The sequence below is a fragment of the Tigriopus californicus genome, chromosome 3 (assembly GCF_007210705.1).
Source record: "Tigriopus californicus strain San Diego chromosome 3, Tcal_SD_v2.1, whole genome shotgun sequence".
In the NCBI taxonomy this organism is placed as follows: domain Eukaryota; kingdom Metazoa; phylum Arthropoda; class Copepoda; order Harpacticoida; family Harpacticidae; genus Tigriopus; species Tigriopus californicus.
The window spans coordinates 10,194,149-10,220,143 of record NC_081442.1 but is presented as its reverse complement, the minus strand read 5'-3'; the positions used below and the strand labels follow the sequence as shown (position 1 = coordinate 10,220,143).

General features: G+C 42.4%; 6 protein-coding genes across 10 annotated transcripts in view; 3 read left to right on the top strand and 3 right to left on the bottom strand.

Moving 5' to 3' along the window:
* The window catches only part of LOC131877361 (tubulin--tyrosine ligase-like protein 12), a 16,562-nt gene extending 12,645 nt beyond the window's left edge, over window positions 1-3,917 (top strand). Inside the window, exons 4-8 of the mRNA XM_059222993.1 lie at window positions 519-675; window positions 780-970; window positions 1,032-1,376; window positions 1,445-1,664; window positions 3,441-3,917. Of these exons, the coding sequence (XP_059078976.1) occupies window positions 519-675; window positions 780-970; window positions 1,032-1,376; window positions 1,445-1,664; window positions 3,441-3,800 (1,273 nt within the window). The 3' untranslated portion in view covers window positions 3,801-3,917. The remainder of the gene's footprint in view (window positions 1-518; window positions 676-779; window positions 971-1,031; window positions 1,377-1,444; window positions 1,665-3,440) is intronic.
* Window positions 3,918-4,646: 729 nt separating this feature from the next.
* LOC131877364 (dihydropteridine reductase-like) lies at window positions 4,647-6,567 on the bottom strand. Of its 3 annotated transcripts, none has more exons than XM_059222998.1 (4): window positions 6,433-6,567; window positions 5,691-5,935; window positions 5,148-5,321; window positions 4,647-5,085 (listed from the first exon to the last, which is right to left on the bottom strand). In XM_059222998.1, exons 2-4 carry the CDS (start codon window positions 5,923-5,925, stop codon window positions 4,793-4,795), a joined length of 702 nt encoding a protein of 233 aa, XP_059078981.1. In that variant the 5' UTR covers window positions 5,926-5,935; window positions 6,433-6,567; the 3' UTR covers window positions 4,647-4,792. The 3 variants fall into 3 exon arrangements, with proteins under 3 accessions (XP_059078981.1, XP_059078980.1, XP_059078982.1); XM_059222997.1 differs by lacking the exon at window positions 6,433-6,567 and adding an exon at window positions 6,118-6,345; XM_059222999.1 differs by lacking the exon at window positions 6,433-6,567 and adding an exon at window positions 6,229-6,247.
* A 172-nt stretch (window positions 6,568-6,739) lies between these two features.
* On the bottom strand, window positions 6,740-9,047 carry LOC131877363 (galactoside 2-alpha-L-fucosyltransferase SEC1-like). The gene is made up of 3 exons (XM_059222996.1): window positions 8,594-9,047; window positions 7,629-7,913; window positions 6,740-7,562 (listed from the first exon to the last, which is right to left on the bottom strand). The coding sequence occupies exons 1-3, from the start codon at window positions 9,040-9,042 to the stop codon at window positions 7,292-7,294; spliced, it is 1,005 nt and encodes a 334-aa protein (XP_059078979.1). The 5' UTR covers window positions 9,043-9,047; the 3' UTR covers window positions 6,740-7,291.
* Window positions 9,048-9,394: 347 nt separating this feature from the next.
* Window positions 9,395-11,107, bottom strand: LOC131877909 (galactoside 2-alpha-L-fucosyltransferase SEC1-like). The gene is made up of 3 exons (XM_059223743.1): window positions 10,441-11,107; window positions 9,843-10,127; window positions 9,395-9,777 (listed from the first exon to the last, which is right to left on the bottom strand). The coding sequence occupies exons 1-3, from the start codon at window positions 10,869-10,871 to the stop codon at window positions 9,507-9,509; spliced, it is 987 nt and encodes a 328-aa protein (XP_059079726.1). The 5' UTR covers window positions 10,872-11,107; the 3' UTR covers window positions 9,395-9,506.
* A 41-nt stretch (window positions 11,108-11,148) lies between these two features.
* LOC131877910 (transmembrane protein 256 homolog) lies at window positions 11,149-12,169 on the top strand. The gene is made up of 4 exons (XM_059223745.1): window positions 11,149-11,399; window positions 11,532-11,709; window positions 11,797-11,909; window positions 11,979-12,169. The coding sequence occupies exons 1-4, from the start codon at window positions 11,295-11,297 to the stop codon at window positions 12,120-12,122; spliced, it is 540 nt and encodes a 179-aa protein (XP_059079728.1). The 5' UTR covers window positions 11,149-11,294; the 3' UTR covers window positions 12,123-12,169.
* Window positions 12,170-14,950: 2,781 nt separating this feature from the next.
* LOC131877908 (MOB kinase activator-like 2) lies at window positions 14,951-18,504 on the top strand. 3 transcript variants are annotated; one of them, XM_059223740.1, is made up of 7 exons: window positions 14,951-15,052; window positions 15,111-15,320; window positions 15,980-16,137; window positions 16,491-16,587; window positions 16,677-16,846; window positions 16,918-17,114; window positions 17,629-18,504. In XM_059223740.1, the coding sequence occupies exons 2-7, from the start codon at window positions 15,316-15,318 to the stop codon at window positions 17,956-17,958; spliced, it is 957 nt and encodes a 318-aa protein (XP_059079723.1). In that variant the 5' UTR covers window positions 14,951-15,052; window positions 15,111-15,315; the 3' UTR covers window positions 17,959-18,504. The 3 variants fall into 3 exon arrangements, with proteins under 3 accessions (XP_059079723.1, XP_059079724.1, XP_059079725.1); XM_059223741.1 differs by having other exon boundaries at window positions 14,961-15,020; XM_059223742.1 differs by having other exon boundaries at window positions 15,039-15,320; window positions 16,722-16,846.
* The last annotated feature ends 7,491 nt before the right edge of the window (window positions 18,505-25,995 follow it).

Genomic DNA, 25,995 nt, shown 5'->3' with positions numbered 1-25,995 from the left:
TCCGAATGGAAACCTTGACAATAACTTTGACGCCAAATCTCAAAGAATCGCCAACGAAACCAAAAAGCAATTCATGAACAGGGAGAACAATGAAAGTGATTGCCGCCCAAATTCCGTGGGAATTGATCCTCAAAGCTAAAATATCAAGAAACTTGGCATTATCTTGGATTGAATTGGCAATCATTCAAGCCCATTCATATTACCATTGGTCTCAACACTCCAGACTTGAAATCCGCCTCGAAAATTTCGGAACCATTCAGTCAATAGGAGCAGCCAACATGAAACCAATAACTCGATGCCAAAAGAAGCTCCCCAAAATATCCAGGAATTGAGGCGAGCCTTCTCAGGAGAAGGTTCATCGTCATGCTCGACTTCTGGAGGATTTTCCTCCTCGATTTCGTCGGTTGAGTCACTGTCCGTTTCGTTTGGATATCTTTCCATCGTCAAAATGCCACTTCGTGTATCAAAATGGACCTCTTCTCTTGAATGAATAAGAAGTTTTTGCGCGTTCCTTTCAGAGATTTGACCGCTCAAGAGGAAGTAACCCGGGATTATTTGGAAGGGCCGGAATCTGGAGACCCTCTAGTGAGAAAGGCCCTGATGAACACTTGGCAAATGGAGGATATGAAAGCAGTAGCTTGGACCCAAGATGAGCCAGGAGATGCTTTTTTTGCTGTAAGACATCTGCCATTGTATCCTCTTTGTGCAATTGAATTATTTTGTGAAGGAGCGATGAGCGAACATTAGTGAGGAGATTGAGACAACCTTCTTATTTGTAGACGAGTCGTCAAAACGAATCGGTACCTGCGGAAGATTTCGAGGCCCAGCCTCTTCCGACTGATCGCAAGATCAAAGTGTACTCCGAGTACGAGTTCATTGGCAAAAATTTAACCCATCCCAGATTTGAAATGGTGTCGAACCAAGAGGATGCGGATATATGGTGGACAATGACTCACTTCAAGGACTTTAAGTAAGTCGGTAAATGAATTTAAGATCGGTTATATATCTTATTCTTCTGATTCCATCCTCAGGAACTTCAGTAGAGAATGTCCACACAAACGGATCAATCAATTCCCGTTTGAAAATGTGATCACCATCAAAGATCTTTTATGTGTGGTGTGTCGGCGCAAATCCGAAAGCATCTCTTTGCCCAGTCCCACTTTGGAGACCTCTCCAGAATGGCTTCCCACCACCTTTAATTTAAAGACCGAACTCTGTAAATTTGTGAGCTACTATCAACATCGGGAAGCCTTGGACTTGGACAACCATTGGATCATCAAGCCGTGGAACTTGGCACGTGGTCTAGACATGCATATCACCAATCATCTGCCTTACATCCTTCGGTTGCCGTTCAGTGGACCCAAGATTGCTCAAAAGTGAGGATTAATTCCTTGTATGTGTTGATTTAAAAAACTGGCATTTTATCTCCTGTTGTCTGTTACAGATATATCGACCGACCAGTGTTTTTTAATCGCCCAGGAATCGGCCCAGTCAAATTTGACATTCGGTACATTCTACTCCTTCAAAGCTCAAAGCCATTGAAAGTGTTTGCTTATAATCGGTTCTGGTTGCGTTTCGCCAATCAAGCCTTTGAATTGAAGGATTTTGATATCTATGAAAAGCATTTCACCGTGATGAACTATGTGGACAGCAATCTGAAACAAGTAAGAAAATTGCCAATTTTGACTAGGTTTTATAGAGTGGGATATTAAAATCCCGTAAACAAAACCCAACCTCCAACTGAAACCAATAGTTGGGATTTACAGCCTTACTTTCAATGAAGTCGAAAGTCTGCAAATCAATTTAGTCATATTACTAATGGTCCACTCCAAGGCATCTTTTATCCTTTTGCCTGCATGCATGCATCAGATCTTACGCATAGTTATATGGCAATACCTTCAGTAAGGTAAGTCCATGTAAGGACAAATTTGAAATATTGTAACCATGTCAATATTCGGTCGAAAGGTTTTGTTTTTGTAAATCCTCTAATTATCTTATAGTTATTTAAAAAGATATGTTTAGACTTTCAGGTATTGGTATTGTGTCACTGTATTCTTTTTATGACCTAGAAACATGTGATGATACGGACACACTAGGAGTAGAAGAATGTTAGGTTCAACCACGGACTTCTAGAGATGTGGACTGCGAACGGAAGGAAAAAATTCTGATCTCCTAAATTGTTCACTTTGTGCCAAATGAGCACTTGATACGACCACAAGATCTTGTTGCGTTGCATAGGCCAAATTTGAGCCCAAACTGATGCTTACGGAACTCCGGAGACATAGACAAAGTTATGTTGCAAACACGACAAAAAAATCGAATTTTCGGCCTTCTCTTGGTCAGCTACATAAACTATTGACAACATAACTTTGAAACGATCCACTTTACAAGTAAGCAATGTAAAATTGTTTTGCTTTCAATTGAAGAGATCTACGTTTCTTATTTTATTACTTTAATTCGAAAAGTGGCTCAGAGTTGTTATGACCAAGAGCAGGCCGATTCGTGGAGGAAGCTCGTTCGCACTCCATAATTCTAGAAGTTCGTGATTCAACGTACAGTAATGTTTGTGGACCTCGTGCTAAAAAACTGCGCAAACGTCACGTCATTCATGGTAGTGAGTCAGATTTTTTAACTTTCACCTAAAACCAAAAAAAAAAAAAAAGCGAAAGAGGATGTGGGTAGTTTTGGTTTTATTTCCAAATTGATACTTTGATCAACGGCCTCCATGTATCGTTTAATTTTGAGTCAAATTTATTCTCCCCATGATTAAATGAAGTTTTGATATCTCATAGTTGACCTTTTCTGTCACAAATTGAGGTTGACGTTGGGTCACAATATTGAAAAATAGGATTGCTTAGCATATCGGTAGCTAAAATACGTATAATAATATGAAAAAGTCTCACAGGGCTTTTTATAATTGACACAGAGATTACAGTTGGCTAGTTTGTTGTAAGATAGTAATGAGATCCTTCAATAAATATATGTAGCGCCATTCAACTCGTTCGGGGCTTCGTGTCCTCTCACAATATCTCTACTAATTGGTGTGATTGATCATGCTCATACCCATTATTCTAGTCACTACCTATAAAAACCCGTTCTAGTCAATAAACATATGGTCATGTCACAAAGCTCCCACTGAGAACATGACACCAATGTACATTTACGTAGTAGATGTTTTTTTGTCATCTGGGTTCAGTTGGCTTTCATTACAACGGAAGTAAATAATCGGCCTTAAACTAAACACTTCGCTGACCTGCGTGAAAATCAGAAAAATGCCCCTTCTTGTCATTTTGACTCATTCTTAAGGCTCATCTTGTCAGTCCATGGTCACATTTTTATACCTCAGGAATATGTTATTTCGAGCTTTGCTGTGCCTCATAACAGACATCTCAGTCTGAGAATAAATCATAATAGTATTGATTTTTCACATTCGTTTGCAGATGTTCTGTCACGATTTTATCAAAGAATTCGAGGCCCAACATCCTGGTGTGACTTGGAAATCCGTGGAAAGCTCAATCTTTGCCATGTTCAAATCTGTATTTGAGGCCGCTGTGAGCTTGCCTCCACCAAGTGGGATTGCTCGATCTCCTCAATCTCGGGCCATGTATGCCTCAGATTTGATGTTAGCTTGGGAAAAAGATGCTGAAACTGGAGAAGATCGGATCCAACCCAAGATCCTCGAGATCAATTGGGGTCCAGATTGTGCCCGTGCTTGCGACTATTACCCGGAATTCTTTGACAATGTCTTTTCGACCCTGTTCTTGGATGACCCCGAGGGCCAAAATGTGACCTTATTGTGAATGCAGTGAAGCTTTGCTACGACCAACATGCACACTTAAAGTGATGTCGAGTTCTTCCCTTTTTGAGTCTAAATCAACGCATTGGAAATAAATATGAACATAGTTTGGAACTTCAAACAGTTTGAAAAAGTGCTTTTGAAAGACAGACAAAATTCAATGAAAATTTCATCTTTTTCATAAGCGTGGAAAAATTCTGCTATTTTCTACCTTTTTGAGTTTCTCATTGCCGCAGACTGACGTTCATTATTCAATTACTCGTGTGGCTACAAACAAATACACAACAAATAAAACAATACAAAGATAGTACATAGACTGGCTGAGGGGTGGGCTTAAATTTAAAAGGATCGCTAGAACCGCTGCGGTAGATGTCTAATACATATTTTTGGTGCCTGATTTCACATTGCATTTCTCACTTGACTGGACAAATTTTGAATTGACCTAACACATACTGGTTGAAGTAATTGAGGAAGTAGACGTGGCAAAAGGGCTAGCACAGATACATATTTTTGAGAACGGTTTCCTAGTCGATTCTTTTCCCGACCTCTCAAGAAAACTTATAACGCTAACCACATCCACATATGGAAAACCAATCTGACACACCACCACATATTGCTTATCGAAAAAAAAAACGGATTTACCCCTCCGACCTCAACACCCGCCAATAAAAATGCTTCAAAATCTACACATCGGGTGAAATATCATTTAATGAATAGGTCCTATAATTTTATATCCCATGTTTTGTGACTGCGGCTTGCACGTATCTAGGGTACATGAGTAGAGCCTGACAACGACAAGATGAAAAATACAAGAGGCTGGAGCCGTTACGGCCGATTACTGGGCTGTACATATGGAATAGTATTGATTTATTTCCTTAAGGCTAAGACATCAAGAACATCGATTTAACCCTTAAGATTAGTTCAAACATCAAAGCCATTGGTCAGTGTTTCCGAGATAATGTTTTGAAAGCATAGAAAAATTGGAGCGCCCTTCCTCTATTCGCAAATAAGGGAAGTGGCTCCGCCCGCGGTCACAAGTTGAACCAGACTCCCGCTAGAGGGCCGGTCTAATCCAGTCGACCATTTGAGGGCTAATTCGGCCACGTAGTCCAAACTGGTCCAAGTGGAGTGATCCGCCTTGGGCATCCATTTTCGGTTCATGGGCGTATCCAACGTGATAGGGAGGAGTGCCAGGGTACAGGAATCGGCGGGCAGGCCGGATTTTTCACAAGCCAAAGACTTGACCAATTGATGGACGGCTGCCTTGGCCATTCCATAACCAATCATTCCTAAGAAACAATCGTGGGTGTACATCATCTTATAATGAAGAAAGTTGATTGACTAGATTTACCTGGAGTTCCAGCCAAAGCGGGTTTGGCCCCGGGAAGAAGGACAAGACCACCGGCTTTGAGATATTTGGAGGCAAGAGAAGCGGCGATGGTGGAGCTCCAAACGGATTGTTTCCACATGAGATCGCAATTGGGGATGAAATCCTTGCTATCTGCGGCACCCCCGGCCCAACCGCCTTTAAATCATGAATGTTTTGTGAAGCTTGTTTAACCCTGTGTTCTTTTTAGAATGTTTTCTACGATTCACAACTAATTTTCAGAAAATCCGCTCACATGAAATTGTTCAGTTTTGGTTCGAATTTAATATGCCGTTGCTAAGGATTGGATTCCTGCGAAATTAAATAAAATTGAAGCCCTCTTAATTAGCTTTGATGGTACGTTCAATATAAATATCTCAGCTCGTGGAGAGACGATGATTTCATTTGGCAAAAATTATTATCAAATAAACAGTTTTGCTGAAATGTTGATGACGGGTTTTCTTAAACAAAACGCCACGGTTGTGTCCACGCTCTATCAAAAGTGGAAACGCCATGGACCGAACTTACCAGCCATGTTGATAATCGCGTCCACTTTCTCGGTCCCGACCTTCTTCTCCATTTCTGTCAAGACCAAGGCGTCTTGAAGGACCCAATCTAACTTGGGATCCACCAAGACGTTCTCGTTGGCCTCCTCATTTGGTTGGAGATCCACCGAACAGATCCACCAGCCTTTGGCCTTGAAATGGCTCACCAAGACCGTGCCCAAGCCTCCTCGACCTCCATAAATGATTGCTCGTTGCATCTCGTCACGCCTTTAAAAATACTGAGCTATTAACGGATTTATGTGACTAAACAAATTGACTTTTTCCAACACTAGAGTGCTCAAAGACCAATTATCTAAAAGATGACACTTCTCGCTGAACGACCCAATGATAAGTCGAATCACCAAGATAAATATGCTTCAAGAACTGATAACTCTGGTCAGTCTACTTACTTTACGAACTCCAGCTAATTCTTGGTTGAAGCTAAACCGCTCCGGGGAAAAATAAACGACTGTTGCAAATGGTGGAAGAACAGGTTCTGCTCGAAGCTCTAGTAATTTTACCCCTAGAACTTTGGTTGACCACACGAAACCAGGGCAAATGAGATGAACAATCGAGATAAAATTGGACACTCGACGACGTTTGTTGTGTGCAGAGACGGCATGCTAATTTCAACGGCAGAGGGAGCTATATGTCCAAGATCGTGCTTTTCTCAAGTCCACATTTGAAAGAAACCTTGTAATTAGAGATATATTTGTGACACATACCTTGTACCAAGCCCAAATGGACCGTTGAAGGGACTCCTTAGAGTCCCATGTTCTACTCTGAACCTCTTCCGGAATGGAGAGTCCAAGAGAGAGAGAAGGAACAAGGTCCAACTCAAAGGAGAGTTGGATCCCTTCTCCCCAATTTTCCTTTCTTCTTAATCTTCAGATGGACAGCCCAACTACAAAGGCTAGATGAGGGAGCACCCTCGACTCAACAGTTGGTTGGTGGGTCCATAACGACCATCAATGGGATTTTCGTCGCGGAACAGGCTCCCGAGTATATTGGCGTGTTGTAAGGGTATTTATTAGATCCTGGCATTTCGCCAGAATTTGAGCAGCTTCCATTATGAGATGGAAGCTAAGGAAGGAGTTTCAATTTTGCCGAAGGGCTCTCGGATCTGCCAACGAGAAATCCACTAGAAAATCGTCAACGTCAAGACTTTACTTTCAATCCCAAATTTGATGTGTATTCTTTTATTCATTCAGGCAGATCACGTACATGGATTAACGTCCTTGTAAGGGACGAGAAAAGGTAGTAGGGTCGGTCTTTTTTATAGTGCCTGTCCTTTCTTGCGCCAAGATTCCATTAAAGGCTCTCCTACTAAAGAGATTGATAAAGAATGTGGCGTCCATCCAATGAGGTGGATAAGTGAGGATGCTTCTGGTTGGACTTGGAAGGGTGGAAAGAAGATGGTGTGAAGCTTCTGGTTCACTTCTCTCAAGATAGATTGGTTCAGCTTTGCATCCAAAACTATTTGGGAGAAGAGAGGCCAGGAATTCCGTCTTGCTTGGCAATAACTTTTAACACGCTCGAGGTTCTGGCAATGCACACTAGACACTTCAAGGGACAAACCCTACGTTAAATATCAACGACATTCTCAGACACGCCACGCTCATGATGAATAAGCCCACCGGCCATGGCGGCCGTCCAGATGCCGAAAGTACCACGAGTATAAATAGAATGGTTGCATTGAGCCAATAGAGTCATGTCAAAGGCGATCTCGTCCTCGTCCTCTGTCTTTCCTTTGCCAACAAAGAAGAGATCTCGTTTGGGGTTCATCAGATTCAGGCGGCCCCACTTCATGTCATCCGACACGTACAAGAATATTACAGCCTCTCCAAAACGCTCTCTGTAAAACGAAACAAAACATTGCAATGCACTTTACCGAATGATCAAAAATTGAAAATAGACGTACCGGTAATAATCCATTGCTTCGACAAAGTACTCCTCTTCAAAGGGAGTTAGGCCATGTTTTTGCCAAGCAAAGTTGTTGAAATCCGTTCGACGATTGTGGATGCCAATCCACGTGATTAGAGCCGCTTGATCTATGGTTGGATGTTTTTGCCTAAATTTGGTGGCAATTTTGGTCATCTTGGTGTCGACCGCTTCCAAGATTTCAGGACGAAATTGCAGGACACTTCTCATGGAGTTTGTAAACTTCTGGATGAATTCCCTGTACTCTTTGGTTCGTTGGTTCAACCTAGAAACAGTTTAAAACTGCATTTTCTCCAATGCAGAGCACGAAAACCAAGGGTGGGCAAGAACTCGTTAACGAAAGTTGATGGTTAGTATGTGACGGTAATTTTGTTTCAAAGTAGTAAATATGACGATGAATTACGATTAGCCCGTCTGTTACGGATCAGTAAGAGAATAAAGTGGAAGATGCATAGAAGAAGCTTGTTGAACGTTGTTTTCATGTTCTAACTATACTAAGTTATCCGGATTGTAGAACTCATTACGCACCCTGTATTTGTTTGGTTTTTTGTTTGGTCCTTGGATGGTTTGAATCACGTGCCGTTTTGACCCTTTTGATCCTTAACTCCAGAATGGACCCCCCAATCACCGATGTGTGATCCCAAATGTGTACATATATACAAACATATATCCAAAGAAACTGCAAATAACATATCTTGCAATACAGATATTTACCTCTGCGTGCTTCAAGACCTCTTTGGCGTTTGAGCTCCCTAAGATTTGGCTAAACCCAATGCATAACTTGTACTTAATTATGACGAAATATGTTCCATTAGGAGGTTTCAATTTTAATGTTAAATCTTCTATGCCTATCTCTGAACATTTCGGCATTTGCCTGTTTGGTCGAAAATATATTTTTCAATTTGATTTTTCTACCCCCAGTACATGTTAAGCAAAGCAACTCACTTTAAGTGACGGACTCGCTCATCTAGAAGCAATAAGATATGGCCCTTTCGGTAGCTCTCATCGGTCAAAATGTAACGGATGTCCAGATCAAAGTCTCTGAATGGGATGTCATCAATGTTGCAAAACTCTTCTTCCAGAACTGGCAGAGTTTGGAGGGTGGTCTCTGAGAATACTTGGCTCATGAGCTTCCTCGTTTGATTCACAATGTACACATCAACTCCAAGCTCTTCTCTTAATTGATATAAATGAGCAAAGGCTGTTAGATGGTTGCCTAAACGGCCATATGGCTCGATGACAACTATTGACCTCGAAGCCTGGTTGAACTCCTCGACGACAAATGTCCGACAACATTGCCGTTCCGATTTTACACAATAATCTTGTTCACACACACAAACAGACACTAAGATATTTATCATCAACAAGCCAATTGTCTTCATTGTCCAACTCATGGTGGACGCAAGAATTATGCTGAGTAAGATGTTTCAAAAAAGGTTTTATCCATTGAAAAAGCTTTTGACGTCAGGCCTACTTAAAAAAAGAGTTTGTACGCTTGGTATTCGGGTGGTAGTACGGGTGAAGTAGATATTCTAAGACTTTTTTAGGTGCATTAAAATATAAGCAACATTGAGAAAACAGTTTAGATTGAGAAACTAGTCGAGGTTTAGTGAATTTCAACACGCAGAGGACAAAACCTTTATATCGGGCAAAGGCACGTTGTCCACAATCATTTTTCAATAATTCTCACACAATGGCAACCAACTATCTTTGGCAACATTTCATAAAGTGATTGATGTTTGCAACAAATAAAACAACTCTGGAGCATGCTTTGAACTTATTTGATTTTTTTTTCAACATTCTTTTCGGGTTCTATATGTTATAAAATATATTTGGTATCAAAAATTCTTCTTCCAAATTAGACATGAAAAAGATCGTCAGTCACTCCACCCTCATGATGAACAAGTCCACCCGCCAATATGGCAGTCCAAATTCCGAAGGTGCCCCGAGTTGTAATGGAATGATTACATTGAGCCAATATCGTCATATCAAACGCAATCTCGTCCATGTCTTCTGTCTTTCCATTGCCAACAAAGAAGAGATCTCGCTTAGGATTCATCAGGTTCTGGCGGCCCCACTTCATGTCATCTGACACGTACAAAAATATTACGGCCTCTCCAAAACGCTCCCTGCAAAATTGAATGTGAAAATATTGGTTCAGGATTGTTTTGTTTAAATCTTGTTATGTACTTACCTGTAATAATCCATGGCTTCGACAAAATATTCCTCTTCTAAAGGGACCAAGCCATGCTTCTTCCACGCATAATTATTCAAATCTGTTCGGCGATTATGAATGCCAATCCAGGTAATCGGAGTCTCTGGCTTAATCCTGGGATGCTTCGTCCAAAATTTGATTGCAATTTTTTCCATCTTCGACCAAACTTTTTCAAGTATTTCAGTACGAAAATGCAAGACTGACTTCATAGACGCGGTCAATCTCGCCACATAGTCCTCATATATTTTCGTTCCTTGATTCGGCCTGATAAAAATTGGAAGAATCATTGATAATAGATCATATTTAGCTAGCCATTTTGCGATTGGAATGCTAGGACGTGCAAAGAGTTCCAGTTCGTCTGTTTACATTTTGCTATATGTATCTTCTAAATTGGTATCACATTGGTTTGCCTTCTGCCTGAGGAAAATCTAATTCTAAAGGTTTTCTCAATAAAGGTCTGAGAGGAGAGTCGAACCAAGAACCCTCCTCACGCCAAGGAGATGATTCAATGGAAAGATAAAAAACAAGCTTCTGTATTTTCATCAATACAAATTCACGCTCAATTTGCCGAACTCACTTGTTCCTTAAAGATAAGGTTTGACCTTGGCGGTACGTTTTTTCTTGCAGCAGTAACGGGATATTAAGATCAATTTCCGTCAATGGAATAGCATCAAAGTTACAGAATTCTTCCTCATAGACTGGCATAACTTGGAGGGTGGCATCCGAAAAAACCGAACCCATGAGATCTTTCGTTTCTCTCTCCATGTAAACATCAACTCCAAGCTCTTCTCTTAATTGGTAGAGATGAGCAAAGGCCGTTATGTGATTGCCCAAACGACCCTGAGGCCGTATCATAAATATGGACCGTGAAGTCTGGTTGAACTCTTCTGTTGCAAATGTCCGACAACATTGTCCTTCTGATTTAGCACAATAATCTTTCTGAGTAGATCCAGCACTTGATAAAAATATTAAAACCAGCGAACAAATTGTTTGTTTGGAAGAAGGCATATTGAACTAAAATTCTGCTGAGTAACAAAATAGGAGCTGGAAGGCCGAATTGTTTCATCTAAAGATTATGGTGCATATATGCATACATTTTTACCCGAATATAATTAAAGCGAAATCTATAAACAGTTAACTCTGAATAGTTTATTTCCTTCATGATGAATTCGATGAATTTAGCAAATAACCTGGACCAAGAAATCAAAAGGTTTGGTGACAATCTCAACACGAAAGACCAAGAAGAGGCACGCAACCTTTGTATTCTGCAAAAAGGTCCTAAATCAGCTAGACACGTTCTCTGTTCTCAGGAATCAAAAAAAGGTTGTTCCATTTACTTTCGTCCCATTTTCGACCTTCCTAGTTCTTTGGTGTTCTATTTCATTTTCTCAAATCTCGCTGATCATTTTTGCAATCCATTTCTTCGACTTCATGTCCACCATTGATTCGGTTTTGGAGGCTTGGTCGGTTTCCACCAAATTTGTCGGCAAGTCACTCAAGGAATCCGTGACTTGGTTGGCTGGACAAGATCGGCCTGTAAGTTTGACCTTGGAGCAGGCCAAAATTGATGCAATACTTTTAGATGATGAAACAAATTCGTTGGGAACAACAGTTTCCAATCAAGCATCGTAGGAAGCAGACTTGAAAATGCCTTGCAAATATTTCCAGTCACATCAAAGTCAATCGACGCAAACCCAGTGGGCGGGCTCTGGAGGGTCTAGTTGCTCAATAGCCAAGCCATCCAACATGTTATCAGGATCGGTTGTTCGGTCTGGATCCACATTTGTCCGGATTGCTGGATTATCAGGCGCTGCCGCTGTGGCCTTGGGAGCTTACGGAGCTCACAGTAAGAATATACAACCTTATAGTAGTATTGGTTGGAATGAATGTATGGGTAGCTTAGCCGTGGCTGAAAAAATGCGTGTGCCCTTAGGTTTCTCGGCAGACAAGGCCGAGTTCCGGAAAGTGTATGACACGGCCAACTTTTACCATTTCATTCACACAGTGGCTCTGTTGGCGGTCCCCTTATCACGTCGACCACTTATCGTAAGTTTGTTGGGGGTCTGAACCTGTTGTGAACTTTCATATGATTGACTTTCTTTTCTTGCTTTTCAGACTGGAACCCTGTTTTTGGGTGGGATGACCATCTTTTGTGGGACCATTTATTACCATGCTTTGACCGAAGAAAAATCCTTGCGGAAGTTTACCCCTTATGGTGGATTTTTGCTCATTGGAGGATGGCTTAGTCTTGTTTTATAATATCTGAATATACGTAGTAGAAATGAACATGACAGATCTTCTTGGAAGGCTTTTGAAATCCTTTCTGTATGTATCTTATTTTCATGCCATCTGATCAGCAACTGATCCAGGTCAGACATGATCTTAGTATTACTTAATGTGTCTGAAAATGTTAAAAGTGTGGTGACGGCTTTTAATATGCTCAAATTCACCAATGAAGTACCTCGAGGGATTCCCAGGGATTCATATTTCAAGAATTTTGATTTCCTGAAAGGAAAGATATGACTGAAAAAAATATTTGAATTTCCCTCGCATGATCGATCAAGTTGATAAAAACATTCATGATTTTCACTTTTTCGGCGTTTTCAAATGACAAAATGGGTTATCGATCATTTTGATCTCATGGTTCAATTATTTATGGGAAATTAGAAAGCACTGTTCGTGGGCTGAAAATGTTGAAATGGCCAGAAAAGCATGCAATTCGTTGCCGATTTGAGCTTGACTCAGTTTTGTCTCCTGACCAACGTGGTCGGAATGCCTGCTATAAAAAAGTCATGGAATTCAGTCTTGATTCGTCGATATTTGTGTAGCCATAAATAAGTTAACATTATACATAATTAGCGTATGAAATGTATCCGACTGTTCCTACATTGACATTGAAATTTGCAAATGATTACTTTGCGAAGTACCTGCCCCAAAAGTTAAAAGCGTGCCAGGAATATAAAAACTAAAGTTCCACGAGGAATGCTTTGAGATTTAACGGTTCAATAAATGGTTCGATTTTTAAGCCGGCCTTTCCCAGTCATTTATCCTCCTCAGTGAATAATGAAAGCCAACACTAACTTTCTTGACAGGGCTCGAGACCCTGAGTGCATTGAGACGCGCCCGCTCTTTCGGCACTTTTCGAAAGGTGGGAAGACTGACTCTAGAGGGCTAATCAGAGAAATGACACTCACAAGATTTCTGAGATCTTTTTGGTTCCCTCGCGTCTGCCTGGTGTGTGCAATGGGGATCGGCTTTGAGCACATTTAGTTTCTTGATTCTCAAAATCAAGTTCCGAATTCAGGGAGCCAGTGAGTTGATGGCTCGTTTGTCTGCTTTGGTTGGAACCATAGAAAACCATAATATATGAAGTTATCTATGGTTGGAACTGAGTAACCCAAGCGAAGTCGATCAGCCCGACACCCTGCTGCCCGACTATCAAAATGTGTTCAAAGCGAAGTCTCAAGTGACTTGGTCGGAGTGACTTTTCTCTGACTAGACCTCTAACTGACTCCTTATCTACACAATAGGCGAAGGTACAATGGCAGTTGCCAAACAGCTGAGTTCGAAAAATTTCATGATATGCTTAGAAAGTAATATATTCAAAAGAAAAAAACAAAAAATCACTCATCTATCTTTGCCAAGTGTTAAAAAAATGTTACAGTAAAATAAACACTTCACTGCTTTGTATTTAGTCACTGCAGGCTACATTTCTAATGTTTCTAATTCAAAAAAGCGAACTACGTGTAAGGCGTTGTTTTTTCTTGACTTTAAGCGGCTGACACGACTTTAAAGACACAGGCATGCCAAAACGCTGGTGAGGGCCCAGATATTTCACCTCCACCTGGTTAGCCAAGAAAATGCCTTAAATACATTGCAAGACAATGGCCAAGGTCTTTCCATCTTTATTCTTATACATATTTTGGATCTTGGGGTCAATGAGCCTCGTCCAACCAGCAAAGACAGCCTTCACATAATCTAAATACATACAAAGACGGTTTCAAGTTGAGGGTCACCAATGTAAGAAGCTATCAACATTTATTGTTCATCATGGCATTTTCTAGATTGAAAAGCTTAGTTAAAAAGCGAAAGTTCTCACCCTTTTGGGCGAAAATAATATATGTGTTTTGTGAGTGTGGCCATAACAATTGAAAGAATAAAACGTTAGAAGTAGGAAGAAATCTTTTTTTTTTTTTGCATGATTTTTGACAAGACAATTTCCAATAATTCTGGTAGGTGTTGTTAATCATTTTTGACACTGAATGTGTGTTGATCTGAGTTATTTGAGAGTTTTTATCATTCCCTTTTTTTAAATGATAAAAGGTATTGCTTTGGCCTTCCCAAGGACGTTTGAATCGCCTCTCTGACCTTTCTCAAGGAAGTTTTCAAATACAATCTATACCACCCACAGATGGAGAACCAACCTGATCCAGAAGGTGGCATAATTGTGCTAATTGATATGATGTGATGCTTGGGTGTGCTGAAGGGCAAAGCCATATCCGTGACAAAGCTCACTACTTCAACTCCAGCACCCAAAATACAAACAATGATACAAAATGCTAACCCTCTTGAAAACTGACCTTACCATCAGATTGTAAAAATAAGGCACTTACATTAACGGAAATTCAAGGAACAAATCAGGTCTATCACCTCACTAACATCTTGGCTCATTATCAGAATACTGTGTGCTTCAATAAGCCGGCAAATTGATACTTATGATAATTTATAGACATGCACAGTGCAGGCCCGTTGGGCATGTCCTCTGAAGTTTAGCTCCATAGAATTAAATCAGTAAATATCAAGGAAAATCAATAAATTGCTTATTTTCCCTTCACTGCTCAAGCTGGAAGAGCATTTGAACATAGCCATCCTAAAAATCCAAATACTCAGTGTGAGCCTTGAACTGGCCTCACGAGCTCCTCCAGATTCAGCCTCCCTGGGCTCTGGAAAAGAAACTAACTGTGTTTGCCCTCTGTCTCCACCAGAATGCACTGCACTCCTCCATAGAGCCCAGCTCTCTTATTTAGTGTGTGTACGGTCCGTCCATACAGACGTAGGCAGCACTGGTACGTATGCACTTGTACTTACTTACCTCTCATTGCTATAGACCAACCACCCAGAGGCAGAACTACTACATACAGTCATTTGGATTTCGAAGTACTAAGCTAGTAATAGTCAAAGTAGTCCAAGTAAAACAGAAGGACATCCACAACACGGATCTGATTAAGCATTGACATTCCTTACTAGGTCCGTACCATGGCCTCCCATTGAGGATTGGGGCTGTGCCACCGTGAACAGCATTGGAGGTGACCCTGTGTCCCTGGGCTCCTATTAGTGGTCGTATCCCCCTCGAGATTCCGCGACATTGGACCCGTCCCACCCTAGAGGGTGGAGGACCTCGCTCAAGCTGGACAAGCTTCCCGAGTATCTCCGCGACACTGTCGAGTGGTTCATGGGGTGAGCCGATGAACAATGCACAGTGTTGTTTAGGGATAGTTTTGGAATAGGGTGATGAAACGACTCCTCAATTATGAGTTAGGCCTATTGGCCTTGATTGGGATTGAAGAGTCTAGGGTGCACAAATTGTTCTTAACAAATGATGCTGAACATGGATTACAATGTCATGAAGCCAGAATGTCTTGATAGAGATGGTGGTGAGATGGAATAAGAAGCTCTTTACATGGGATTTGAAATTCTAATGGAATAAAGGTAGCATTATTCAACGCATTTTTTAAGATACATGTTAACATGAACCAGAAACACCACTGATGTATAGTAGCAAAGCTTTATATTTTACCGCCTTATCGTTCTTTTCTACATTTCTACTTCTCATTTTGTATAAATGATAAGGTCAAGAAACGAAATGAAGATACAATGTAAAATCTTTAAATGCATGGGTTATTTGAAAATTTAAGTGATTCTCATGTTCTTTAAAGGATTACACCTTATTCCCGTAGTGCTTCATCTCAAATCGGAACTGTTAAGGAACAATTTGGTTGGAGTAAGATTGAGATTGACCCTCCAAAAAACAAAATCCTACACATCTATGCTTTTCGTTTTTCTTCAACGCTAAAACCAAATTGGCATTTTTAAACCGAAAACCCTTAATGTTTCAGCAAGACCCGTGGACGACGCAGTGATCGTTCAGATGGAACCGAGCAAAAGTTGTACTTGCAATTGCCTCTCCTCGAGATGCGAGTGCCTGAGCCAGACCTCATTTTTCTGACCGATCTCCCGGGAGGATTGGACTCTAAGGAGTGGATAGCCTCTCACAGTAAGACTGCCCTTTTGATTCATTTCTCGCGAACTTATCAAGCTCTATTGGAAATGGAATTCTCTGCAATTTCAAAATATATATTTGGAATTGTTACTTTTCTTACTTGATTGCTCGAACAACTCGGAAATCTCGAGGGCTGGAAGGTGCTCGCAAAAGGTATATTTACCTTCTACGGTCACTAGAATTGGCCCTAAAAAGGCTGCCAACATTTAAGCACTTACGTATCTTAACGAATGTTAGAGGTGAGCATATTGAGCACTGGGGAAGCCACAGACAAAAGAGAGGAAAGCTTCGCTAAAGTTCTCAAATTGTTGTCTTTCTATATTCATGATTCGTACTTTTACTTTTAGCTATTGGCTTCTTCGAGCACATCAATCTCATGTATGGAACGGTCTCTGAGTTTTGTACACCGTCCACTTGTCCGGATATGACGGGGCCGGGTAATAGGTAAATATTTGCAACAGCAATTCTTGGCTACAGGCCTAATTTTGTTCATTTCGAAATCCATTTCTAATGATTTTTTGTTTCGATAATAGAACACAAACGGGGCCTCGTTATGACCTCGTTGCTTTCATTTCCAGACAATATCATTGGATCGATGATAAAGGGAAAAAAGCGCGATTGTCCGCTCCACAATATATTGACTACATAATGACTTACGCGCAAAAGAGTATCAACGATGACACGATATTCCCCACCAAACACGGTACGGCTTTCCACCAATCCCGATGTTTGATGGATTACGTCCAATCATAGATAAGCGCCCTCTCCTTTTAGGCCTAGAATTTCCCGCCACGTTCGAGTCCCATGTGAAGAAGATCCACAAGCTTTTGTTCCACGTGTTGGCACACATTTATCACATGCATTTCAAGGAAGTGGTGCTGCTTCAGCTCCACGCCCATCTCAATGCTGTATTTGCCCATTTCGTCGAGTTTAACTTGAGGTTCCATATGGTCGAGGACAAAGAACTTGAGGTAATAAACCCGAAATCCAGATTCTCCAAGCTTAGGTTTCTCAACTCCGACGTCAACACATCTCATTTTGTTTAGGGAAACAGGCCAATACCTGGATCGCGCATTTGCAATTTAGTTACCACAGTTTGTTGGCTCAAGTGTTAACAGACAGCAATTAAGTTTTTAAACTATTTTTAAAAGTATACCGTTGTTACAATTTTGCCTCAAATATCAAACTTGTAGCAATACTGGGAAACGAAAATAGTACCCCAAATGGGGGGGGGGTTAGATTTTACCCTTAATTGCAAATCAAGAATCAAATCGAAGCCACTAGTTATATCCTTATCTTACTGTGCCGTTACTATGATGCCCCAGTTTGTATTGAATTATGTATCCATCCATATTCGGAAATTCGTTTTATGTACATTTATCGGAATATAACCCCGATGATCAAGTCATGATAATGATAGTAATAAATTCAATTCATTCTTCACATCAAATGAAAGATTGAAATATGACGCTTCATATTTTACAGGTTCTCGATGACCTTATGGTTGCGTTAAAGCTCACTCCTCCCAAGCAAAGTGGAAGCAACGGAACTTTGAGTGCGGTTACCGCAGGAACGGCAGATTCTTCAATTACAGACGAAGAGAACAAGGAGAACATCGGGGAGTCCCAACCCATGACCACGACATCCGGCTCAACCACTGGTGAAGTGATCTGCAGTCAACCCTTGTCTCAATTTCCGCCGGTAGAACCAGGTGGAACGAGCTCCGAACCCCAATCCAATAAGTCAGACCCGCCCTCTAGTCAAGTGGATGTTGAGATGTCGGCCGATGAGGTGTCGGCCTCACCATCGTCCTAAGAGGATACAATTAGCCAATAGGAGGAATCCCATCTTAAATCCGGGTTTCTATGGAATCCGTCGCCTGCCAAATGATTCATTTATTTCGCTTATTATTATACCTTTCACAGTTCCAAAATTTTCGGGGAAAATTGAATGAGAATGCATTCCAGAACTCGATACTGCAGATGATCCATTTCGTGTCAGACCGTCTTTGAGTTTATCCTCTTCGGGTATACATGGCTTTATTATTCCTCTTCTTTCTCATCCCAATCTGTTTAGTCACAAGCCTCAATTGTACAATTTCTGTCTTCTTGAAGATTCGGTTCTTATTAGCTTTATTGGTTGATTTTCACAATCTTCCTCAATGTTTGACGCATACTTTTTCACATCATATTTATTTATTGACGCTCTTGCTTACCACGATCTAACATGATTGCACTCCCATTACCGTTATTGCCATTCTTGTCGCGAACCACCTGGAAGAAATGTCGCTTCGAGCGTAGTCTTTATGGATTAGTCTGAAAAATAATTCATTCAATAAACAGTGGTTACTTATTCATTTAATTACTGAAAATAACATGTGAAGAAATACCGATATCCAGCGATTGGACGACTATTGTACCACGTTACGAAGTTATAAATATGTAGAATTGCAATTGGAAAAACTTCGTGTGTTTTGTTTCACTTTTACTGATCTTCTTTTTGCATCATTTGCATCAAAACTGGATGCACCCATCATAGTATTTTCTTTTTATGCTTTTTTCGGTTTACAGTTTCACTTGCTAGGCTTTTTGTGCATTTCCTCACCACTACTGAGAGTGGAATCCCCAGCAAATCAAGATGAAAAACCAACTAACTTTTTTAGCTATAAACTTAGTGACAGTACGTCCCGAAAATCTGACAACAATAACGTATCTTCATTTTGATGAAAGAATCTTTAAAAAATGCTTTATTTACCAATGCAACCTCCTTTCATCTTGATACTCAAGACCATTGCGAAGAGGTTCTCGAGAATGTCTCGAGTCTAATGGACCAACATCTTGACTGAACATTTCATTTGATTAGTCTTAAGGTCGGAAAAATAACTTGCTTTGCTGTTTAGGGTAAATTCCAGATGGTTGTCAAAACTAGTTTTCCTTACAATAACAACTTTTCAAGGTAATTGGTTTTCATACAACTAAACTACTTGCATTCAAATCTCTAGGTTTGGTGCTCGACGGGTTAGCAAGTTAATTTCCGAGCTTTGTTGATTACTTATAATTGGAGATGGGGTAAAATTGCAATCGCAAATTTTTGTATATATTTTTTTTTTGGTGCGGACTTCCTTACCGCTACCGGGATTGGAATCCCAGCAGTTCAAGACGAGAAGATTAATTATTATACTTGACTTTGATTTATATATATATATGTTATTTGATCGACCAACGATTGAAGTTGGCTGATCTGGCTAATCCTTGAATATAAGGTTGATCCGGAATTTTAGTCAAAAACTTGTCCAAGTCTGACTTAAATCTTGCTACTGGATCAACGCCTACATAAGCCCTACGAAATTTGAGGGCAGCAAATTGAACAATGAAGGAGCCCGAGAAAGAAGAGAGTTGGACTTCATTGTTTTAACTAGTGTAGCGACCCTGGATGAGGGATCCGGCAGCTGTCGCTTGAGAAGAGAGTAACAAGATTCCAGCGAATAAAGTCACGTGTTATATACACAGATCATATAACGACTAGATGTCGCATTGGCCCGACCTCAGTGCAGAGAAAGTGGATTTTAAGTCAACAACTCAGTACACCAAAAAAGAGGAGGGTGACTGCGTGATCAGTAGTAACGACCTACAATCGCTGGGCCTTCAACGAACGCTATCAGTGACAAGCTCACTCTGAATCTGGCCACGCTGACGGATGAAAAAGCATGAGTCACTGTACACCAAAATTTATGTACCAGCTGATGAAGGCAAACGTTCGCATTTTTCCTCGCGCTATGCGAGGTCTAGTCATTATATGGTCTGTGGTTATATATATTAAGACTTCTTTTCCTTTCGTATCGAACATCTCCACAGTGGTGACCCCGACTACTTCCTGGTCGGCCGATTGCTGACCTCTTCCTCTATCTCCCCGACTACCTTGATCTCGAAACAACATGACCGGCCCGGCGGGTCTTGAGCGTTCTTCAGAACCCGCCATCGACGAATCCCTACTCTGCCCTTAAGGAGCAATTGCTCCACACCTTTACTCTGTCGGAGCATGAAAGAGCCCAAAGGCTTCTACACTTACCCCCCTTGGGTGACAGAAAACCTTCAGAGCTTATGGACATGATGCTTGCCCTGCTAGGTTCGTCCCCAACGAATTTTCTCTTCCGATCGCTGTTCTTGGAAAAATTACCAGAAGATATCCGTTGCCATCTCATCCATCTGGACGACAAATCCGATCGCAATTTGGCCCTGCACGCCGACTCTTTAATGATTGCTCGTAAGCTACGTCCGGAGATCCAAGCGTTTGGGAATCGACCAGTTAAGAGCGGAGCCAAGAGGACTACCACGGAGCCTGCCGGGAAGGGGGCCTATTGCTATTACCACGCGCGTTACGGCTCAAAAGCACATCGTTGTGTCTCACCTTGCACCTTCCCCAATGTTCAAAAACCGGGGGTGCATGAGTTAGTTTGCACCGAGGATCAGGGAAACGGGCCAGCCGGTCACCAATAGAGGTGGCCGGTCACACACTCTTGCACGTGTTAGATTCTGAGGGCTATCGTTACCTGGTCGACTCAGGAGCGCAGATTAGTGTTCTCCCTCCAACACGCTCAACGAACTTTACCCCTTCCCACCTTCAACTCTCTGCAGCCAATGGCTCTACAATCGAAACTTATGGCTCTCAAACTCGTTCTTTTCAACTTGGATCATGCTCGTTCACGTGGACCTTCACGGTGGCCTCCGTGGACCAGCCTATATTAGGAGCCGATTTTTTGCGAGCTCATGGCCTATTGGTCGATATTCAGGGCAATCGATTATTGGACCCCATCACGTTTGACGCACTTCCGGGTATCCCAGCCCCTTTCCACCGTGGTCAACTACTCTCCATGACTCCAACTTCGTGCCGCTTCCGACGGCTTTTGGACCAATACCCGTCGCTTTTTGAGCCATCTCTAGTCAACCACGAGCCAACTCATGGTGTCGAACACATCATAGAAACTTCGGGCCGCCCTGTTCACGCGCGTGCTCGGCGCTTGGCTCCTGACAACTTTAATCAGGCTTTGAAAGAATTTGAGGTTATGGTCGGACTCGGCATTTGCCGCCGTTCTAATAGCAATTGGTCTTCTCCCCTGCATTTGGTCGCAAAGCCCGATGGCACTGTTCGGCCATGTGGAGACTACCGTTGGCTCAACGAAATAACAACGCCGGACCGATATCCAGTTCCCCATGTCCACGATTTTTCCGCTCGACTAGCCGGAAAAACGATTTTCTCCAAAGTGGATCTAATAAGGGGCTACAATCAGATTCCAGTGGCTGCCAAGGATGTACCCAAAACTGCGATTGTGACCCCATTTGGACTTTTTGAATTCGGCCGCATGCCTTTTGGCCTTAAAAATGCGGCACAAACATTCCAACGAATGATGGATCAGATTTGCTCAGGTTTAGATTTTCTTTTTGTCTACTTGGACGATATACTTATTGCCAGCTCATCAGAATCCGAGCACGAATATCACCTACGGCTACTGTTTGACCGATTGTCAGAGCACGGACTCCGCTTGCATCCTGAAAAGTGCCGATTTGGACAAGGGGCTCTGCAGTTCCTTGGACACGAGGTCTCAGCTTCCGGAATTTGCCCCTTACCTTCAAAAGTCGATGCGATTGTGCGATTTCCTGCTCCCAGCACCGTTGGATCATTGCGGGAGTTTTTGGGCATGCTCACGTTTTATCATCGTTTCCTTCCAAACGTGGCACGTGTCCTTATCCCCCTATTTGAAGCCTGTGGGGGATTCGCGTCGACAAAGAGTTTGAATTGGTCCAAGGACATGAACATCGCCTTCCAACGAGCTAAGGATGCCTTAGAGACGTGCACTCTCCTGGCCCACCCGCGACCTGGTGCTCGCATGGCCGTTTCAACAGATGCGTCAGACCTTGCTGTAGGAGGCGTCTTGGAACAATGGGTAGACCAGTCTTGGCAACCGCTGGCGTTCTTTAGCAAGAAACTTCGTGCTCCGGAATTGAAATACAGCACCTTCGACCGAGAATTACTCGCCATTTACCTCACTCTTCGCCATTTTCGCCCGTTTTTAGAAGGCCGCAACTTCACCATCTTTACGGACCACAAACCCATAACATCGGCTATGTCAAAGAGTGGCGAGTCACAATCTGCACGGCAACAGCGCCACTTGGCCGCCATATCAGAATTTTCCACTGATCTCCGTCATGTGGCCAGGAAGGACAACTCTGTCGCAGACGCTCTTTCTCGCGTTTCCGTGGATAGTCTTTGTGTTCCCGGGTTAGACTGGACCGAATTCTCGCGTGCGCAACTAGACGACCCTGATTTAGCACGGCTTCAATCAAGCACCAACTCGCTTCGGATCGAACGGGTTCCTGTAACTCCGGATGGACCGACAATTTTGTGCGACACATCTGAGGGGCGCCCTCGGCCAATTGTTCCTGCCAGTCTGCAACGTTTAGTGTTTGACTCGCTTCACAGCTTGGCCCACGCCGGCATACGTGCGACCAAGGATCTAGTCACAAGCCGTTTTGTCTGGTTCCAATGTCGCAAAGACATCACGAATTGGGTCCGCACTTGCTCTTCATGCCAAAAAGCCAAAGTGTTCACACATGTCAAGGCTCCAGTGGAACGTTTTCCCACGCCACAACGTCGGTTCCAACACATTCACGTGGATTTGGTTGGTCCGCTTGAGCCCAGTGGCAGTAATCGTTTCCTATTTACCATTATTGACCGATACTCTCGCTGGCCAGAGGCAATTCCTCTGCCAGATGCAACCGCCCTTACATGTGCCCGCGCCCTAATATTTCACTGGATTTCTCGGTTTGGAATTCCCGACCAAATCACAACCGACCGTGGTCGCCAGTTTTTGTCAAATCTATGGAGTGACCTGGCAAACCACATGGGCATGTCTCTAAACGCTACAACTGCTTACCATCCACAGGCCAATGACCTTGTTGAAAGGTTACACCGGCATCTGAAGGATGCTCTTCGGGCCCGCTTAGAAGGTCCCAATTGGATGGACCAGTTGCCCTGGGTGTTGCTTGGGATCCGGACTGCTCCCAAGGCCGATTTGGAAGGCGTCTAGTGCCCAACTCGTATACGGTACAACTTTGGTTCTTCCAGGAGAGTTTTGGCCATCAGGCCCTTCTGAACCAAATCGTGGTTCCGTCCCAGAGCTCGAACAGTCCTTGCAGCTGTTGCCCAAGCCCACACACTTCCACGGCTCAACGAAGCATCATGTGCCTGCCGCCTCAAGTCTTCGGATTTTGTATATGTCCGTAGGGATAGGAAACCACACCCACTTGCCACTCCTTATGAAGGACCATTCAAAGTTATCAACCGTGGAGACAAGTACTTCACGCTTCTGTTGTGCGGAAAAGAAAGACAAAGTATCGATCGATCGATTGAAACCTGCATTTATCGGAATGGCGCCGTAAGCGGGTAACCGCATTGCCGGAATCTTGGGGGGTGCCATGTAGCGACCCTGGATGAGGGATCCGGCAGCTGTCGCTTGAGAAGAGAGTAACAAGATTCCAGCGAATAAAGTCACGTGTTATATATATATTAAGACTTCTTTTCCTTTCGTATCGAACATCTCCACACTTGCCTGGATTCTCGAGGGCTTGAAGGTGCTCTCAAAACGTACGTTAAGCCTCTGCGATCACTACAATTGACCCTAAATCCTGGGTTGGGACAAAGCTCATGAATGCTTTTGAAAACGTACAATATCAGATACCTTTCGTACCTTCTCTGAGTACTGTACAATCCCAACCGTTTTAACCTCTCCCAATACGAGAGCTCTCTCATATCTTCAATGTTCCTAGTAAAACATCTTTGGACGTGCTCGAGCTTTTGCAAACCTGCTGAACTAATTGGAGCCCAAATGGGAGAGGCATATTCAAGATGCGGCTGAACAATCGACTTGTACAGAGTTAGCATCGTGACACTATCTCTGGACTTAAACGTGCGATATATCCAACCACATGTTTGAAAAGCCTTACCATCTTTCAACTGGATATGCTCATCGAACTTTCCATTATCTTGGAGGACTACGCCTAAATCCTTCATGGATGAGACCTGCTCAATGTCCTTACCTTCATCATCTAATAGTGGAGTGTCTAATGGCGTCGACCCAAAGGTCATTGAACGGAATTTCATTCCATTCAAGGCCATGTTACTCCCAGCAACCCAGGAATAAATTTGGTCTAGGACCTTTGCCAGACAACCAGAATCCTGACCATTCCTACCAACTACCAATTTTGTATTATCAGCATAAAACAGATACTGACTTTATAACTAAACTTTTGAAGCAGAGCTATGGAAATGATAGAAAGGAGAGGACCTAAATTGAAGCCCTGAGGAACACCCGACTTGACATCATGTGTATCACTAAGGGATCCCTCAACCTTAAACCATTGCTTCCTACCAGAAATGAAACTTTTTAACCAATTGAGAACCTTGCCTTGGATTCCAATCTCATGGAGCCTGTTAACTAAAAGACCACGATCTACCTTGTCAAAGGCCTTGGCAAAGTCGAGATAAACTACATCGACTGATTCATGGCTCTCCAGTCCCTCAATAACCTGCTCTATATGCTCACAGTTGGGTTACCGTGCTAAAATGTGCTCGGAACCCATGCTGGCTAGGAGGAAGTACTTCATGAATATCACGAAATTCAATAAGTTTGAACTTCATGATCTTCTCAAACACCTTCGCAATATTCGAAATGAGAGAAATCGGCCTGTAGTTACTAGGGAGTGACTTATCTCCCCCTTTGAAAATTGGAACAACATCAGCTAGCTTCAAAGAAGAGGGGAACTTGCCCTGGTCCAAGATGCAACGCATCAGGTACGAGAAAACAGGAGCAAGAACTAGTGAGCATCTCATCAGAAACTGAGATGTCACTCCATCAGGGCCAGGGGAGCTCGAGAGTCTCAAGTCCCTGATGGCCTCTAAAGCATTTTGATATGTGACTACAAGATCATCTAAACGCTCAACTTAACAAGCCTTGCCAATCTCAACAAACTCATCAGTAGAGCAATGGGCTGTTGCCACTAAACTCTGTGGAGTTAAAAACACACTAGAGAACTGATCTCTAAGCATTTCAGGCATAACATTACGTTGTCTATGGCTTCACCCTCGACCTCAAACCTCGCCGTCCTTGGCCAGATCGTCCTTTTTGGCCGGTTTTACTCTAGAGCACGCCGGCTTTTGAGTAATAGTGGACCCTACCTCGTGAACATTGTGATCTCACAGATTAGCAGGGGTCATGCGGACATACTGGATCAGATCAGGGTCATTGGAACAGACAAAGTCCAGAACATTATTCGCTCTGGTGGCTGCACCTATATGCTGAATGAAATTGCGCAAGATTGCAAACTCCTCCACCCTTTCGAACGTCAAGATGAACATTGGCCGTTGATTATAGATTATATGATTATAGGTTAGGGGATCCATACTATTAGATTGCCATGGCACAATTGCCAAATTTTGCATAGCAAAAGAGAGCTTCATGTAGACGGGTTAGGTTGGGAAGCTTACTTAAAAGTGTAATTTTTGCCGGATTTTCCTTCGTGTTATTATCAGTTTACACAAGACTCAATGGGTGTGAAATTCTTAGGATGGCTTTTCTTTTGATGAATATTTCTTTGTGAGAATCATCTTCTTTTCTTAATACATAACCTCATCAGAAATGTAGTCAACGGTAGATCAAAAACCCTCATTTCAACAATTTGAAATGCTTTGAGGATCTAATCAGATATTTTTTTAGGCCGCCAGATGTGCAAAGGGGAATTAAGTGAAGGTGAGACTACACCTATAATTTGAACGCATATTTTTTGAAAAAATATATAA

Bases quoted from the DNA above. Each gene is read 5' to 3' on its own strand.
- LOC131877364 (XM_059222998.1), bottom strand. From the start codon at position 5,925: ATGCAACGAGCAATCATTTATGGAGGTCGAGGAGGCTTGGGCACGGTC. The intron at 5,322-5,690 runs GTAAGTTCGGTC...CATGATTTAAAG, and splicing joins CGCGATTATCAACATGGCTG to GCGGTTGGGCCGGGGGTGCC. The intron at 5,086-5,147 runs GTAAATCTAGTC...ATTGTTTCTTAG, and splicing joins CGCTTTGGCTGGAACTCCAG to GAATGATTGGTTATGGAATG.
- LOC131877363 (XM_059222996.1), bottom strand. From the start codon at position 9,042: ATGAGTTGGACAATGAAGACAATTGGCTTGTTGATGATAAATATCTTA. The intron at 7,914-8,593 runs GTGAGTTGCTTT...AACTGTTTCTAG, and splicing joins GAGCGAGTCCGTCACTTAAA to GTTGAACCAACGAACCAAAG. The intron at 7,563-7,628 runs GTACGTCTATTT...TTCGTTTTACAG, and splicing joins GAAGCAATGGATTATTACCG to AGAGCGTTTTGGAGAGGCTG.
- LOC131877909 (XM_059223743.1), bottom strand. From the start codon at position 10,871: ATGCCTTCTTCCAAACAAACAATTTGTTCGCTGGTTTTAATATTTTTA. The intron at 10,128-10,440 runs GTGAGTTCGGCA...AATTTTTATCAG, and splicing joins ACCTTATCTTTAAGGAACAA to GCCGAATCAAGGAACGAAAA. The intron at 9,778-9,842 runs GTAAGTACATAA...TCAATTTTGCAG, and splicing joins GAAGCCATGGATTATTACAG to GGAGCGTTTTGGAGAGGCCG.
- LOC131877910 (XM_059223745.1), top strand. From the start codon at position 11,295: ATGTCCACCATTGATTCGGTTTTGGAGGCTTGGTCGGTTTCCACCAAA. The intron at 11,400-11,531 runs GTAAGTTTGACC...AAATATTTCCAG, and splicing joins TGGCTGGACAAGATCGGCCT to TCACATCAAAGTCAATCGAC. The intron at 11,910-11,978 runs GTAAGTTTGTTG...CTTGCTTTTCAG, and splicing joins TATCACGTCGACCACTTATC to ACTGGAACCCTGTTTTTGGG.
- LOC131877908 (XM_059223740.1), top strand. The intron at 16,847-16,917 runs GTACGGCTTTCC...CTCTCCTTTTAG, and splicing joins GATATTCCCCACCAAACACG to GCCTAGAATTTCCCGCCACG. The intron at 17,115-17,628 runs GTAATAAACCCG...CATATTTTACAG, and splicing joins TCGAGGACAAAGAACTTGAG to GTTCTCGATGACCTTATGGT.